The 16,574-nt window shown below is 35.4% G+C and overlaps 2 protein-coding genes across 4 annotated transcripts in view; both read left to right on the top strand.

Moving 5' to 3' along the window:
• CSMD3 (CUB and Sushi multiple domains 3) overlaps positions 1–16,574 on the top strand; it is a 1,076,690-nt gene that overhangs the window by 578,208 nt on the left and 481,908 nt on the right. The window lies entirely within an intron of this gene.
• Positions 4,162–4,872, top strand: LOC132508406 (dnaJ homolog subfamily B member 9-like). Its single transcript, XM_060128567.1, has one exon. The coding sequence runs from the start codon at positions 4,162–4,164 to the stop codon at positions 4,870–4,872; it is 711 nt and encodes a 236-aa protein (XP_059984550.1).

Here is a 16,574-nt window from a genome sequence, read left to right as displayed (position 1 = left end):
ACAGTGCTACACAATAATATTTATTTATTGAATAAAATTAATACTAGTGTGTTTCTTTTGTCCCCAAAACTAATTCTAACTTCTAAAGAGTCTTTTGTTATTATTGTTATTTTTACTATTTCTTCCAAAAATCTTTAGGACCTTTATCCAAGGGAACAGAACTGGAGGAGAGTGAGGGCCACCACTTTCTAGTACAGATTTTGGATTGAGGTTAATTTTTTTTATCTCTTTCTTTATTTGCAATAAATTTCCGCAGAATCAATCTCAAAGAGGATTGTATATGATACCGTCCTCTGTAACCAACATGATATTTGTATTGCTCTTTAGTTTAGATGGCATGGTAATATAACTAATATTTATTCATCTTACAAAAATTGATAGTGGAAACAGATATGCCCTTCAATTCACAATTTCCAACATATATTTAATTCTGTTCTGGTTGCTTTATTGTAGCATATTTATGTTATTTTTATCTGCAAATTAGAAGAAAAAGGCAATTTTGCTGAAAATATAAATAATAAAACAATTCATTTTAGACATTTTGCTAACAACTGTGTGATAAATAAAAAATCATGACTTATCAAAAGCCCATCCAGAATGTACTGTTTTGTTTCAGTATGAAGCCCCGTACATTTTAACAAAATATTTTACACTATTCAGTTAATTTATTGTTTCCTTAATGATTAACTTTAAAATTCTAACTTTTTTCAAAGCAAACTTCCAGCTATTTCAAAGGAATTTTTCCATTTCTTTTTAGTAAAAAAGTGTAAAGTGTAGTCTACCTCAGTTCTGCCATTAATCCAGTTGTTATCCATTAGAAATTATGTTCAACAGGGGCTGGGAATTTGTCTCGTAACATATAAGAGTGTCTAACTTACTTATAATAGGTAGTCAATAAATACTCATTGAATGAATAATTTCCTGGCAAACTCAATAGTCTGGATCTTAATTTCCTTTTCTTTAAAAAGTTGGAGTTGAATGGGGATATCCAGGATTAACATTCAAGATTTTATCTGGTAAAATTATAAAACTAGTCTAAGAATTTGTTCTTGGACCTGACAACTGAGAAATAAATTTTTAGAATTCTGCTTGTCTATTTAATCAAGGGAAGATCATTAAATTAATTTAATACCAGTGAAAGTGAACTTATTTCTGCAGTTAGCTACTATTCAGCTTTTCAGTTGAAAGTTAGATACATGCTTGTAAAATAGTTGTATACATATAATAAACCATAAATTAAAACATTATCTGACTACATATGCCACAGATTTTTTTTTTCTTTTTATGTATTGTCTTAAAATATAATTTCATCCAGGAAAATAGGATTTTTCCAGGAGAAAAATCCAGAAGCCTGAAATTTCTGTCGCTCTTCATTCTTCATCATTATGACCTAATGATGTTATATTTGATAAGCATATCAGTTCTGATGTTTGTCTCTCCTGAATTGTAAAAAGCACATTTCAGTTACTCAGGCTAGAGATTTTATTCTTTAAACTGTTCACAGTGCCTCTGGCCACACTTAGAATTTAGATTGCAAAGGAATATTCAATCTTCCATCTAATAGCATTCAGCCTATTGAATATTTAATTAGTTTCCTTAAAATGGTAAACAGTTGGAAATACTTTCCTCCTAAAGGGACAGCATTCTTTTTCTATTCTCTTATGAAGCTAATATATTTGATTTTAATTGCAATACTTACAATTAACAAAGAAGACTGAATATGTTTTGTCATTTAATTCCTATTTATTTATAAAATATTACTACAAAGAACAGAAAATTGAGTTACTGTATGTAACACATTAAAAGGGGCAGTGTAGCCAAGGACAGTAGTATTGCTTGAAAGCATGGGCTACGTAGTCAAGCCGCACATCTGAATTCTTTTTTTTTTTAATAGATCTTTATTGGAGTATAATTGCTTCACAATACTGTGTTAGTTTCTGTTGTACAACAAAGTGAATCAGCCATAGGCATACATATATCCCCATATCCCCTGCCTCTTGAGCCTCCCTCCCACGCTCCCTATCCCACCCCTCCAGGTTGTCACAAAGCAGCAAGCTGATCTCCCTGTGCTATGCTGTTGCTTCCCACTAACTATTTTACATTTGGTAGTGTATATAAGTCGCTGCTACTCTCACTTCACCCCAGCTTCCCCCTCCCCACCCCATGTCCTCAAGTCCATTCTCTATGTCTCCGTCTTTATTCCTGCCCTGCCACTAGGTTCATCAGTACCATTTTCTTTTTTCAGATTCCATAAATATGCGTTAGCATACAGTATTTGTTTTTCTCTTTCTGACTTACTTCACTCTGTATGACAGACTCTAGGTCCATCCACCACACAACAGATAACTCAATTTCATTTCTTTTTATGGCTGAGTAATATTCCATTGTATATAGCACATCCTAATTCTTGATTCAACTCTACTAGCTGTGTGATTTTGGAAAAGATCAACATAAACCTCAATTTTTTTTCAGCTTTAAGACTGGGTAACATATAAGATTTATTTTATAGGTAATGAGGTAACACACATAAAACATAGCATAATTCTTGAGAAAAAATAAGTATTATCTTATTATTATATATTATTGATTGATATGTATATGATCAAAAACATGACTATTGTCAAAGAGCACTGCTTTTAGTTGCATTATGGAAAAACTGTTTAAGAAGCTGTGTGAAATGCACTTGTGGATTTATTCATTTATCATAGGCTTCACTGCTAAGTTGAGAATGGAAGCTGAATTGTTAAAACAAGAAGTTTAAAAGGTAAGAGAACAAATGATAAAATTTTTAGGCAACTTACTTAAGAAAAGAAAATAAAGAAAGTATACATGCATACAAATTATAGACCCTTGAGAATAAAATATTGAAATTAGGCCAACTAATAACCCTGCAATGGCCTCTAAGTGTTAACGTGAAAGGAAGAGTGACAGTCTCTCATTTTAAATCAAAAGCTAGAAATGATTAAGCTTACTGAGAAGGCGATAGAAGGTCACGACAGGCCAAAAGCTAGGCCTCTTGCACCAGTTAGCCAAGTTGTGAATGCAAAAGAAAGGTTCTAGAAGATAGTTAAAAGTGTTACTCCAGTGAATACCCAAATGATAAGGAAAGTGAAACAACCTTATTGCTGGTAATGGAGCAGGTTTTAGTGCTCTGGAGAGAAGTTCAAACCAGTCACAACATTCTCTTAAGCCCAAACCTAATCCAGAACAGGGCCCTAACTTTCTTCAAGTCTGTGAAGGCTGAGAGAGGTAAAGAAGCTGCAGAAGAAAAGTTTGAAGTTAGCAGAGGCTGTTCATGAGGTTTACGGAAAGAAGCCGTCTCCGTAACATAAAAGTGCAAGGTGAAGCAGCAAGTACTGATGCAGAAGCTGCAGCAGGTAATTTAGAAGATCTATCTAAGATAATCAGTGAAGGTGGCTACACTAAATAACAGATTTTCAGTACAGACAAAACAGCCTTATATTGGAAGAAGATGCTGTCTATGACTTTCATAGCTAGAGTGGAGAAGTCAACGCCTGGCTTCAAAGCTTCAGAGGACAGGCTGACTCTCTTGTTAGGGGTAAATGCAGCTGGTGACTTAAAGCCAGTGCTGATTTACCATTCTGAAAATCCCAGGGCTCTTAAGAATTATGCTAAATCTACTCAGCGTGTGCTCTATGAATGGAACGACAGAGCCTAAAAATAGTACATCTACTTACAACATGGATTGCTGAATATTTTCAATCTCACTGTTGAGACCTACTGCTCAGGAAAAAAAAAAAAAAAGTTCCTTTAAAAATACTACTGTTCATTGGCAATGGACCTGGTCACCCAAGAGCTCTGATGGAGGTGTACAACAAGATGAATGTAGTTTTCATGTCTGCTAACACAGCATCCATTCTGCAGCCCATGGATCAAGGACTAATTTTGACTTTCAAGTCTTATTATTTAAGAAATACATTTGAAAAGGCTATAGCTGCCATAAATAGTGATTCATCTGATGGATCTGGGGAAAGTAAATTGAAAACCTTCTGGAAAGGATTCATCATTCTAGATGCCATTAAAAACATTTGTGGTCTTCAGCGCTGCCCTTTCAGGGGTTGGGGCTGGAAGTGACGCCGGGCTGAGCAGCAACAATAGTTTTCCACATGCGCGTAGGGTGCCAGGGTCAGGATATTAGAAATGAATACTCCCCAGTCAGTTTTCATCTTTGAAACCTGCATTTTAACGGTAACCGAATTAATTTTGACCTCAGAAAGTTACTATGGTATCTTAGGTGTGCCAAAGTCAGCATCAGAGTGCCAAATCAAGACGGCCTTTCACAAGTTGGCCATGAAGTGCCATCCTGATAAAAATAAGAGACCTGATGCTGAAGCAAAATTCAGAGAGATTGAAGAAGCATATGAAACACTCTCAGATGCTAATAGACGAAAAGAATATGATACACTTGGACATAGTGCTCTTACTAATGGTAAAGGACAAAGAGCTAGTGGAAGTCCTTCTGAGCAGTCATTTAACTTCAATTTTGGTGACTTATTTAAAGACTTTGTTTTTTTTGGTCAAAACCAAAACACTCGGTCCAAGACGTGTTTTGCAGATCACTTCCAGACATGCCAGGATGGTTCCAGTAGACTAAGGCACCATTTCCAGGAGTTTTCTTTTGGAGGTGGGTTGTTTGATGACATGCTTGAAGATATGGAGAAAATGTTTTCTTTTAGTGGTTTTGACACCGCCACGAATCGACATACAGTACAGACTGAAAATAGATTCCATGGATCTAGCACGCACTGTAGGACTGCCACTCAACAAAGAGGAAACATGGTTACTACATACACTGACTGTTCAGGACAGTATTTAGTCCTTTTTCTGTTCTCATTAAACCAAACTAGTTGACTCTTCTTCAGGATCTTTGATGCAGAACCAATTTTTTGTGAACTATTTTGACAAGTGCATGATTTCACTTAATTTGACATAGCTATTAAATATATTTAAATTGTTTTTGACAAATTCAGCAACATTCAGTTAGTAGAGGAATAGCTAATTATTAAATTCCCTGATTAGGCAGGTTCTTTAAGAAAAGATTATAATTCTGCCTGGTCTTTTTTCTCTACCTGCCCTTGGACTTATTAACATGACCAGTTTTACTACCAAGGAAAGAATGAGTTTGCCGATAAATATTTAAAGGTTAAATTTTAAAAGTTATTGTAGATTTAAATTGTGTGAACTTGAATGCTTTTTTTTTGAGTGAAACCTTTGCTAATTTAAAATTGCATGCTCTGTAGCATCTCTGACTCGGGTTGCAAAATGTATGTCAAACTGTATAATTGAGTCGTTCAGCAAAGTATAGCAAGCAGTATCTTGGTTAATTTCTACTGAAAGCTTCAAAAAGGTATGGTTGAATATTTACCACAGAACCATGCAGAAGAATTGGAGTAAAGGAAGTGATTGTATTGCTCATAGACATTTAGACTGAAAGAAAGTTGAAAACTTAATATTGCCAAGAGATTGTTAAGTGGCTAATGATTTCATCCCTGGCTAATAATTTTGTAGTAGTGAAATCATAGCTGTTTTATACATTTTTTCACATTTCTTTCTTAATTGTTGGTGCTCTAGGTCTTAGTATGAATTTATGCATTTTTTTGTGTGTATGGTTTTTCCTCTTTGCACTCATCTTTAGAGATTAACTAATACCTCATTCTGTTTATAAAAACAGCCAGTAATTTCTGTGCAACCTTATTATGTGCAAAATTTTTAAATCCTAAGAAATGTGTGCTTTTGTTTTCAGATAGACTTATTTCTTTTTTTTCCCTTGAATTTTATTTTATTTTTTTATACAGCAGGTTCTTATTAGTCATACATTTTATACACATCCGTGTATACATGTCAATCCCAATCACCCAATTCATTACACCACCACCACCACCACCCCTGCCGCTTTCCCCCCTTGGTGTCCGTACATTTGTTCTCTACATTTGTGTCTCAATTTCTGCCCTTCAAACTGGTTCATCTGTACCATTTTTCTAGATTCCACATATACGCGTTAATGATATTTGTTTTTCTATTTCTGACTTACTTCACTCGGTATGACAGTCTCTAGATTCATCTGTGTCTCTATAAATGACACAATTTTGATCCTTTTTATGGCTGAGTAATATTCCATTGTATATATTTACCACATCTTCTTATCCATTTGTCGGTCGATGTGCATTTAGGTTGCTGCCATGACCTGGCTATTGTAAATAGTGCTGCAATGAACATTGGGGTGCGTGTGTCTTTTTGAATTATGGTTTTCTCTGGGTATATGCCCAGGAGTGGGATTATTGGGTCATATGGTAATTCTATTTTTAGTGTTTTGAGGAACCTCCATACTGTTCTCCATAGTGTCTGTATCAATTTACATTCCCACCAACAGTGCAAGAGGATTCCCTTTTCTCCACACCCTCTCCAGCATTTGTTGTTTGTAGATTTTCTGATGATGCCCATCCTAACTGGTGTGAGGTGATACCTCATTGTAGTTTTGATTTGCATTTCTCTAATGATTAGTGAAGTTGAGAAGCTTTTCATGTGCTTTTTGGCCATCTGTATGTCTTCTTTGGAGAAATGTCTATTTAGGTCTTCTGCCCATTTTTGGATTGGGTTGTGTGTTTTTTTTAATATTGAGCTGCATGAGCTGTTTATATATTTTGGAGATTAATCCATTGTCCATTGATTCATTTGCAAATATTTTCTGCCATTCTGTGGCTTGTCTTTTCAGCTTGTTTGTAATTTCCTTTGCTTTGGAAAAGTTTTGAAGTTTCATTAGGTCCCATTTGTTTATTTTTCTTTTTATTTCCATTTCTCTGGGAGGTGGATCAAGAAAGATTTTGCTGTGATTTATGTCAAAGAGTGTTCTTTCTATGTTTTCCACTAAGAGTTTTATAGTGGCCAGCCTTATATTTAGGTCTCTAATCCATTTTGAGTTTATTTTTGTGTATGGTGTTAGGGAGTGTTCTAATTTCATTCTTTTACATGTAGCTGTCCAGATTTCCCAGCACCAATTATTGAAGAGACTGTCTTTTCTCCATTGTATATCCTTGCCTCCTTTGTCATAGATTAGTTGACCATAGGTGTGTGTGGGTTTATCTCTGGGCTTTCTGTCCTGTTCCATTGATCTATATTTCTGTTTTTGTGCCAGTACCATATTGTCTTGATTACTGTAGCTTTGTAATATAGTCTGAAGTCAGGGAGTCTGATTCCTCCAGCTCCGTTTTTTTCCCCTCAAAACTGCTTTGGCTATTTGGGGTCTTTTGTGTCTCCATACAAATTTTAAGATTGTTTGTTCTTGTTCTGTAAAATATGCCATTGGTAATTTGATAGGGATTGCATTGAATCTGTAGCTTGCTTTGGGTAGTATAGTCATTTTCACAATATTGATTCTTCCAATACAAGAACATGGTATATCTCTCCATCTGTTTGTATAATCTTTAATTTCTTTCATCAGTGTCTTATAATTTTCTGCATACAGGTCTTTTGTCTCCCTAGGTAGGTTTATTCCTAGGTATTTTATTCTTTTTGTTGTGGTGGTAAATGGGAGTGTTTCCTTAATTTCTCTTTCAGATTTTTCATCATTAGTGTATAGGAATGCAAGAGATTTCTGTGCATTAATTTTGTATCCTGCAACTTTATCAAATTCATTGATTAGCTCTAGGAGTTTTCTGCTGGCATCTTTAGGATTCTCTATGTATAGTATCATGTCATCTGCAAAGAGTGACAGTTTTACTTCTCCTTTTCCAATTTGGATTCCTTTTATTTCTTTTTCTTCTCTGATTGCTGTGGCTAGGACTTCCAAAACTATGTTGAATAATAGTGGTGAGAGTGGACGTCCTTGTCTTGTTCCTGATCTTAGAGGAAATGCTTTCAGTTTTTCACCATTGAGAATGATGCTTGCTGTGGGTTTGTCGTATATAGCCTTTATTATGTTGAGGTAGGTTCCCTCTCTGCTTACTTTCTGGAGAGTTTTTATCATAAATGGGTGTTGAATTTTGTCAAAAGCTTTTTCTGCATCTATTGAGATGATCATGTGGTTTTTCTTCTTCAATTTGTTAATATGGTGTGTCACATTGATTGATTTGCGTATATTGAAGAATACTTGCATCCCTGTGATAAATCCCAATTGATCATGGTGTATGATCCTTTTAATGTCTTGTTGGATTCTGTTTGCTAGTATTTTGTTGAGAATTTTTGCATTTATATTCATCAGTGATATTGGTCTGTAATTTTCTTTTTTTGTAGTATCTTTGTCTGGTTTTGGTATCAGAGTGATGGTAGCCTCATAGAATGAGTTTGAGAGTGTTCCTTCCTCTGCAATTTTTTGGAAGAGTTTAAGAAGTCTGGGTGTTAGCTCTTTTCTAAATGATTGACAGAATTTCACCTGTGAAGCCATCTGGTCCTGGACTTTGGTTTGTTGGAAGATTTTAAATCACAGTTTCAATTTCATTGCTTGAGATTGGTCTGTTCATTTCTTCCTGGTTCAGTCTTGGAAGGTTATACGTTTCTAAGAATGTGTCCATTTCTTCCAGGTTGTCCATTTTATTGGCATAGAGTTGCTTGTAGTAGTCTCTTAGGATGCTTTGTATTTCTGTGGTGTCTGTTGTAATTTCTCCTTTTTCATTTCTAATTTTATTGATTTGAGTCCTCTCCCTCTTTTTCTTGATGAGTCTGGCTAATGGTTTATCAATTTTGTTTATCTTCTCAAAGAACCAGCTTTTAGTTTTATTGATCTTTGCTATTGTTTTCTTTGTTTCTATTTCATTCATTTCTTCTCTTATATTTATGATTTCTTCCCTTCTGCTAACTTTGGGTTTTGTTTGTTCTTCTTTCTCTAGTTCTTTTAGGTGTAAGGTTAGATTGTTTATTTGAGATTGTTCTTGTTTCTTGAGGTAGGTTTGTATAGCTATAAACTTCCCTCTTGGAACTGCTTTTGTTGCATCCCATAGGTTTTGGATCATTGTGTTTTAATTGTCATTCGTCTCTAGGTATTTTTTTATTTCCTCTTTGATTTCTTCAGTGATCTCTTGCTTATTTAGTAACATATTGTCTCTAGGTATTTTTTTATTTCCTCTTTTATTTCTTCAGTGATCTCTTGGTTTTTTAGTAACGTATTGTTTAGCTTCCATGTGTTTCTGTTTTTTATATTGTTTTCCCTGTAATTGATTTCTAATCTCATAGTGTTTTAGTCAGAAAAGATGCTTGATATGATTTCATTTTTCTTAAATTTACTGAGCCTTGATCTGTGACCCAAAATATAATCTATCCTGGAGAATGTTCCATGTGCACTTGAGAAGAATGTGTAATCTGCTCTTTTGGGATGCAATGTCCTATAGATATCAGTTAAGTCTATCTGGTCTCTTGTGTCATTTAAAGCTTGTGTTTCCTTATTAATTTTCTGTTTCGGATTATCTGTCCATTGGTGTAAGTGTGGTGTTAAAGTCCCCCACTATTATTGTGTTAATGTCGATTTCCCCTTTTATAAATGTTAGCAGTTACCATATGTATTGAGGTGCTCCTATGTTGGGTGCATATATATTTATAATTGTTATATCTTCTTCTTGGATTGACACCTTGATCATTATGTGGTGTCCTTCCTTGTCTCTTGTAACATTCTTTATTTTAAAGTCTATTTTTTCTGATATGAGTATTGCTACTCCAGCTATCTTTTGATTTCCATTTGCATGGAATATCTCTTTCCATCCCCTCACTTTCAGTCTGAATGTGTCCCTAGGTCTGAAGTGGGTCTCTGGTAGACAACATATATATGGGTCTCGTTTTTGTATCCATTCAGCGAGCCTCTGTCTTTTGGTTTGGAGCATTTAATCCATTCACGTTTAAGGTAATTATCGATATGTATGTTCTTATTACCATTTTCTTAATTGGTTTGCGTTTGTTTTTGTAGGTCCTTTTCTTCTCTTGTTTTTCCCACTTAAAGAAATTCCTTTAGCATTTGTTGTAGAGCTGGTTTGGTGGTGCTCAATTCTCTTAGCTTTGGCTTGTCAAAGCTTTTGATTTTACATCGAATCTGAATGAGATCCTTGCCAGGTAGAGTAATCTTGGTTGTAGGTTATTCCGTTTCATCACTTTAAATATGTCATGCCACTCCCTTCTGGCTTGTAGAGTTTCTGCTAGACATCAGCTGTTAACCTTATGGGAGTTCCCTTGTATGTTATTTGTCATTTTTCCCTTGCTGCTTTCAATAATTTTTCTTTAATTTTTGCCAATTTATTATGTGTCTCAGCATGTTTCTCCTTGGGTTTATCCTGTATGGGACTCTCTTTGCTTCCTGGACTTGGGTGGCTATTTCCTTTCCCATGTTAGGGAAGTTTTCCAGTATAATCTCTTCAAATATTTTCTCGGGTCCTTTCTCTCTCTCTTCTCCTTCTGGGACCCCTATAATGTGAATGTTGTTGTGTTTAACATTGTCCCAGCGGTCTCTTAGGCTGTCTTCATTTCTTTTCATTCTTTTGTCTTTATTGTGTTCTGCAGCTGTGAATTCCACCATTCTCTCTTCCAGGTCACTTATCTGTTCTTCTGCCTCAGTTATTCTGTTATTGATTCCTTCTCATGTATTTTTCATTTCAATTATTGTATTGTTCATCTCTGTTTGTTCTTTAATTCTTCTAGACCTTTGTTAAACATTTCTTGCATCTTTTCGATCTTTGCCTCCATTCTTTTTCCAAGGTCCTGCATCATCTTCACTATCATTGTTCTGAATTCTTTTTCTGGAATGTTGCCTATCTCCACTTCATTTAGTTGTTTTTCTGGGGGTTTATATTGTTCTTTCATCTGGTATATAGCCCTGTGCCTTTTCATTTTGTCTTTTGGTGAATGTGGTTTTTATTCCACAGGCTGCAGGATTGTATTTCTTCTTGCTTCTGCTGTCTGTCCTCTTGTGGATGAGGCTAAGAGGCTTGTGCAAGTTTCCTGATGGGAGGGACTGGTGTTGGGTAGAGCTGGCTGTTGCTCCGGTGGGCAGAGCTCAGTAAAACTTTAATCCACTTGTCTGCTGATGGGTGCTGCTGGGTTCCCTCCCTGTTGATTGTTTTGCCTGAGGCAGCCCAACACTGCAGCCTACCTGGGTTGTTGGTGGGGCTAATGGTAGACTCTGGGAGGGCTCATGCCAAGGAGTACTTCCAGAACTTCTGTTGCCAGTCTCCTCCTCCTCACAGTAAGCCACAGCCATCCCCTGCCTCTGCAGGTGACCCCCCAACACTAGCAGGTAGGTCTGGTTCAGTCTCCTGTGGGGTCACTACTCCTTCCCCTGGGTCCCAATGCACACACTACTTTGTGTGTGCCCTCCATGAATGGAGTCTGTGTTTCCCCCAGTCCTGTTGATGTCCTGCAATCAAATCCTACTAGTCTTCAAAGTCTGATTCTCTAGGAATTCCTCCTCCCATTGCCGGACCCTCAGGTTGGGACGCCTGATGTGGGGCTCAGAACCTTCACTGCAGTGGGTTGACTTCTGTGGTATAAGTGTTCTCCAGTTTGTGAGTCACCCACCCAGCAGTTATGGGGTTTGATTTTATTGTGATTGCGCCTGTCCTACCATCTCATTGTGGCTTCTCCTTTGTCTTTGGATGTGGGGTATCTATTTTGGTGAGTTCCAGTGTCTTCTGTTGATGATTGCTCAAAAGTTAGTTGTGATTCCAGTTCTCTCGGAAGAGGGAGTGAGAGCGGAATTATTTCTTGAGTTCCGCACTTTTCCATGTTCTCTCAGAAGAGGGAGTGAGAGCGGACTTATTTCTTTAGTTCCGCACTTTTCCATGTTATACTCCATATGAGTATTAATCCTGTGGATACGTATTAAAACTAGTAAATATCTCATACAACTTTGTGTGTGAAAGAAATATAATATTTACAATATGAAAAATGTATGTGATTCATGGGAAGAGCAAAACATCACCATTAACAAGAGTTTGGAATAAGTTGATTCCAACTCTCATGGAGGACTTTAAGAATTTCAGAACTTCAGTGGAAGAAGTCACTGCAGATATGGTGAAAATAGCAAGAGAACTAGTATTAGAAGAGGAGCCTGAAGGTGGGACTGAATTGCTCCAATTTCATGATATGCTTTAACAAATGAGAAGTTGCTTCTTATGGATGAGCAAAGAAAGTCTTTCTTGAGATGGAATCTACTCCTAGTAAAGATGCTGTGAAGATTCTTGAAATGACAGTAATGGATTTCAAATATTACATCAACTTAGTTGATAAAGCAGCAGCAGGGTTTGAGAGAAGTGACACAATTTTTGAAAGAAGTTCTCTGGGCAAAATGCTATCAAACAGCATCATATGCTACAGAGAAGTCATTGGTGAAAAGATGAGTCAATCGATGCAGAAAACTTTATTGTTGTCTTATTTTAAGAAATGGCCACAGCCACTCCAACCATCAGCAACCACCACCCTGATCTGTCAGCAGCCGTCAAATTCAAGGCAAGACTCTCCACCAGCAAATATTATGGTTAGCATTTTTTAGCAATAAAGTACTTTTAATTAAAATATGTAAATTTTTTAGACATAATGCTAATGCACATTTAATAGACTGAAGTATAGTATAAACATAACCTTTATATTCACTGGGAAGCAAAAAAAAAAGGTGACTTTCTTTATTGTGGTGTTTGGTGGAAACGAACCTACATTATCTCCGAGGTATGCCTGGAAACAGGTTTGAGGAGAAGCTGGCTGGATATGGTTCTCCAGGAAAGAGTGCTGGAATTCTACACGGGTAGCTACTATAAACTCCACCACAATCAAGAGGATAGGAAATTAAGCAGCATCCTCTGAAAACCCTAAGGACAAAGACATATCACTGTAACTAAAGTGAGTGACCAGATAGCCAAGACTGGGAAGCTTCTTCCATTGGAGTTGCTTTTTCAGCACCCATAAAGCTTGAGAAGTGATTGCTGTAAAAATGCTGGGAGGTGGGGGCGGCGGGCAGTGCACATCTCTAAAGCCTTTACTTGTCAGCAGAAAAAAATCAGTCAAAAGCATCAGTAGATTGGTATTTTCCTTCTGCCAGATATCTCACAATACATATAATTGGTATAATGTAATTAGCATACAGAATTATAGCTGCCAGGGAACCTGGTAAATATAGTTTTTACCTTTCTGGATCCTGCTGCACTGAAAAGGTAAATTAGAAATTTGTGGGAATAAACACTGAAAACCAAGTGACCATATCACCACACATTGATTTATTTTCCCTATGAAAAGCAAAATGGTTATTAAGAAAAAAATTAGCAAAATTTTCCTTTAGTTCTTATTTCTTTCTCATCTTCCTTTTGTGATTTAGGAGCTAAGCATGTTCTCAGAAGTCATAAAATAAATGCCCTACCTTATCTAGAGTCATTTTGTTTATTAATTATTATTAGTGTATTTCTTAAGGACTATGAAGTTTTTCAGTAGAATATAAAAATATTTGAAGTCTGTAAAAAATTAAAACAACTTCAAAATACAAAAGGAAAACCTGGAATTGACATTAGTCAGTTTTTATTTGGATATCTACACATATTCATTTTATATTAACTTCATTAATTATACAATCTCATATTCAAGAAAGGTTTATTACTATGAAAGCAATGTGTTGGCTAAAGTTCTTATTTCCCAAGCATTCCTGTGTATCCATGATGATTTTGAAAAAAATCATAGCCAAGTGTAATAAATTATATAGTATTAAAAAGGTCAAAATCAGTATTATACAAATCTTACCTTTTAGGGAAAAAATGCATAACCATATTGTTGTGTATTATAATTGGAATGTATGGCATATGATTGAGACTATTTTCTTCCTTTTAAAGAAACACAAGCCTACTAACAAATTAAGCCAATTTACAATTTATCAATTTGTTCCACATATGTTCTGCAACAGCTGATCAGGCTCGGCTTTATAAAGCTGTGCTCACTTTTGCTCCAGCTACTGTATGTACTGCATCCTCCTTTCATTCCCCAATGCACACCATTTTCAGAGCTATATTTCTAAATCAGAGATGTGGCCAGGTCATTTACCTGCTTGAAAACCTTGAATAACTTCATAATGTGCCCAGGATAAATCCAGGCTCCTCAGTGTGGCTCCCTGAACCATTTTCTCTAGCCAGATCTGCCTGCATACCTTTCCTGCACTACACCTTACCCATTCCTGTGTCTGTCCTTGTGTTTGTGATGCTGTCTGCACTTGGAAATGTGTCTTTATTCTAATTTGGCTGACTACTCTTCACCCTTTAAATCACCCAATTCTGTGAGGTTTTATCAAATCATCTATGCCCAAAGTCATTTTATTTGGTAATTAAAAACAAGCAACCAACTAAATAAGTAGGACAGAGTAATGAAAACATAATTCCTATACTAAAGACAGTTCTAGTCTCCCTTTTAATTCTCCATGTGACATTATGACTTACTGTCATGACTTTTATAATTACAGTAATTGAATCAAGATAGGTATTTTAAATTTGTGAATGTATTTACTGAATGATAAACACTGTATTTTAGTAACAAGAAACTTTCCTCCAGTGTTCTTCGCTTAAAGAAATGAGTTAAAAGTTAGAAATAAATTACTTAGCTTGAATTGTACTATTATAATATATATGCATTAATATATCCAAAAATGACATGGGAATTATGTATTGTGTGTAAAGCATTATTGTTCAATGACTGATGATATTCATAAACTTCTTTCTGATTTAGAAATTCTTGGATTCAGTTTAGGCTGTCAATGATATTCCTTCAGCAATAATCTTTCAACATAACAAAGACAGCTGTTTGTAGTGTGGACAAATTGCTGCAGTATGTTCAACATGCTGAAATTTCTAAAAGTACATCTGAAACAGATTTTTTATTTTATTTTATTTTTTAAAATTTATTTTATTTATTTATTTTTGGCTACATTGGGTCTTCGTTGCTGCACCCGGTCTCCCTCCAGTTGCGGAGAGCGGGGGCCACTCCTTGCCGCGGTGCGTGGGTTTCTCATTGTGGCGGCTTCTCTTGTTGTGGAGCACAGGCTCTAGGCACATGGGCTTCAGTAGTTGTGGGACACAGGCTCAGCAGCTGCGGCTCACAGGCTCTAGAGCGCAGGCTCAGTAGTTGTGGCGCATGGGCTTAGTTGCTCTGCAGCATGTGGGATCTTCCCGGACCAGGGGCTCAAACCCGTGTCCTCTGCATTGGCAGGCAGATTCTTAACCACTGCACCACCAGGGAAGCCCTGAAACAGATTTTTTAAATGCTCATTTCTTTTTAGTTCTCTTCTTTAAAATGAAAATCTTTTCATAAAGATAAATTTAGTCTGCTGTATATAATAACATTGCCTAATAGACCATTTCATATATTTAAGATTCTTTTCAGGAAATGATTTTACTTAGCAGTTATATAATATTTGCTTACTTGTATATCTATTTATATTATCTTGTTTAATCATTTGTTTATAATGAAATATCATGGCATAAGGGGCAGGTAATTGTTTTACTTGGCATATTCCAGGAGGTATACAAAATTGAACCAAATATTTATCACAGTGATTTTTATTTATATAATGCAAGCATTCTGGAGAAAAAGCATATGGTAAAGACAGTTTATTTTCCTTTTAAAGAAATACATTTTTTAAAGTCCAATGTACATTTTAAATATTAAATGAAGTTTCACACTACCAAAGAGCCTTCACAATTTTACATTTTTCTAAAAATCTAAAAGAAACCACATGATATTTGAAAAGGGGAAATTGTTAATTTCAACACCTTTTCATTCCTCTTCCTCTACCTAATCATCCTTCAAGTTGCTTCTCTTGAATCTTGTAAATTCTCTAAAAATGTAAGCATATTAATCTTGTTTTAAAATAAGACAAAAATCAATTGAGGAGATTTAGATAGTACATTTCTTTAGGGTTTCTAAAATATAAGTAATTAGTTTATTTTTGCTATCAGACAATAAATGCAAAAATATCTAGCCTGTTGCTTAGAATATAGAAAACATAAATAAATAATCATGGCATAGGTGCACAGTCCAAAATACTCTTATGTGTGAAGTGAGTTATCATTAAGAGAAGATTTTTATTATCCAATCTAATTTCATTTTTAAATTGAATTTTAAACTTACTAACAGTAAATTCTTTACATGGATAAGCTTATCAGTGATAATGGCAATGATGTTTTATTATGTATGGCATAACAGAAAGCATTCTGGCACTACCATTTACAGGTTTGGTGGCATTGATAAGTCCTTTATTCTCTCTGAAACATACTTCAGTTTCCCCTTCTGTAAATGGAGAAGACAAGGAAGCTTGTTAGAATTAAATGAGATAGTCAATATGGATGAAAGCATCATATACACTGAAAGATACTATATAAATATTCTTCTTATTCATATCATTATTTCTTAAATTTTGTTTTAAACTGCATCACATCCATCAATTTCTCACATTAGTTACTACAGTAAAAAGTTTTTGCCTCTTAAATATAAATCCATGGGAATAATTCCAAATGAATCAGTTTAAAGTATTGCTACTTATAAAAATGTACTCTTTAGTTACACTCACTAAGTAGTATGGATCAAAATGATTTAAAATTATATATGGGAGAGAT

This window comes from Lagenorhynchus albirostris, chromosome 17 (genome assembly GCF_949774975.1).
Source record: "Lagenorhynchus albirostris chromosome 17, mLagAlb1.1, whole genome shotgun sequence".
NCBI lineage: Eukaryota > Metazoa > Chordata > Mammalia > Artiodactyla > Delphinidae > Lagenorhynchus > Lagenorhynchus albirostris.
This window is presented reverse-complemented; position numbering and strand designations above follow the sequence as displayed.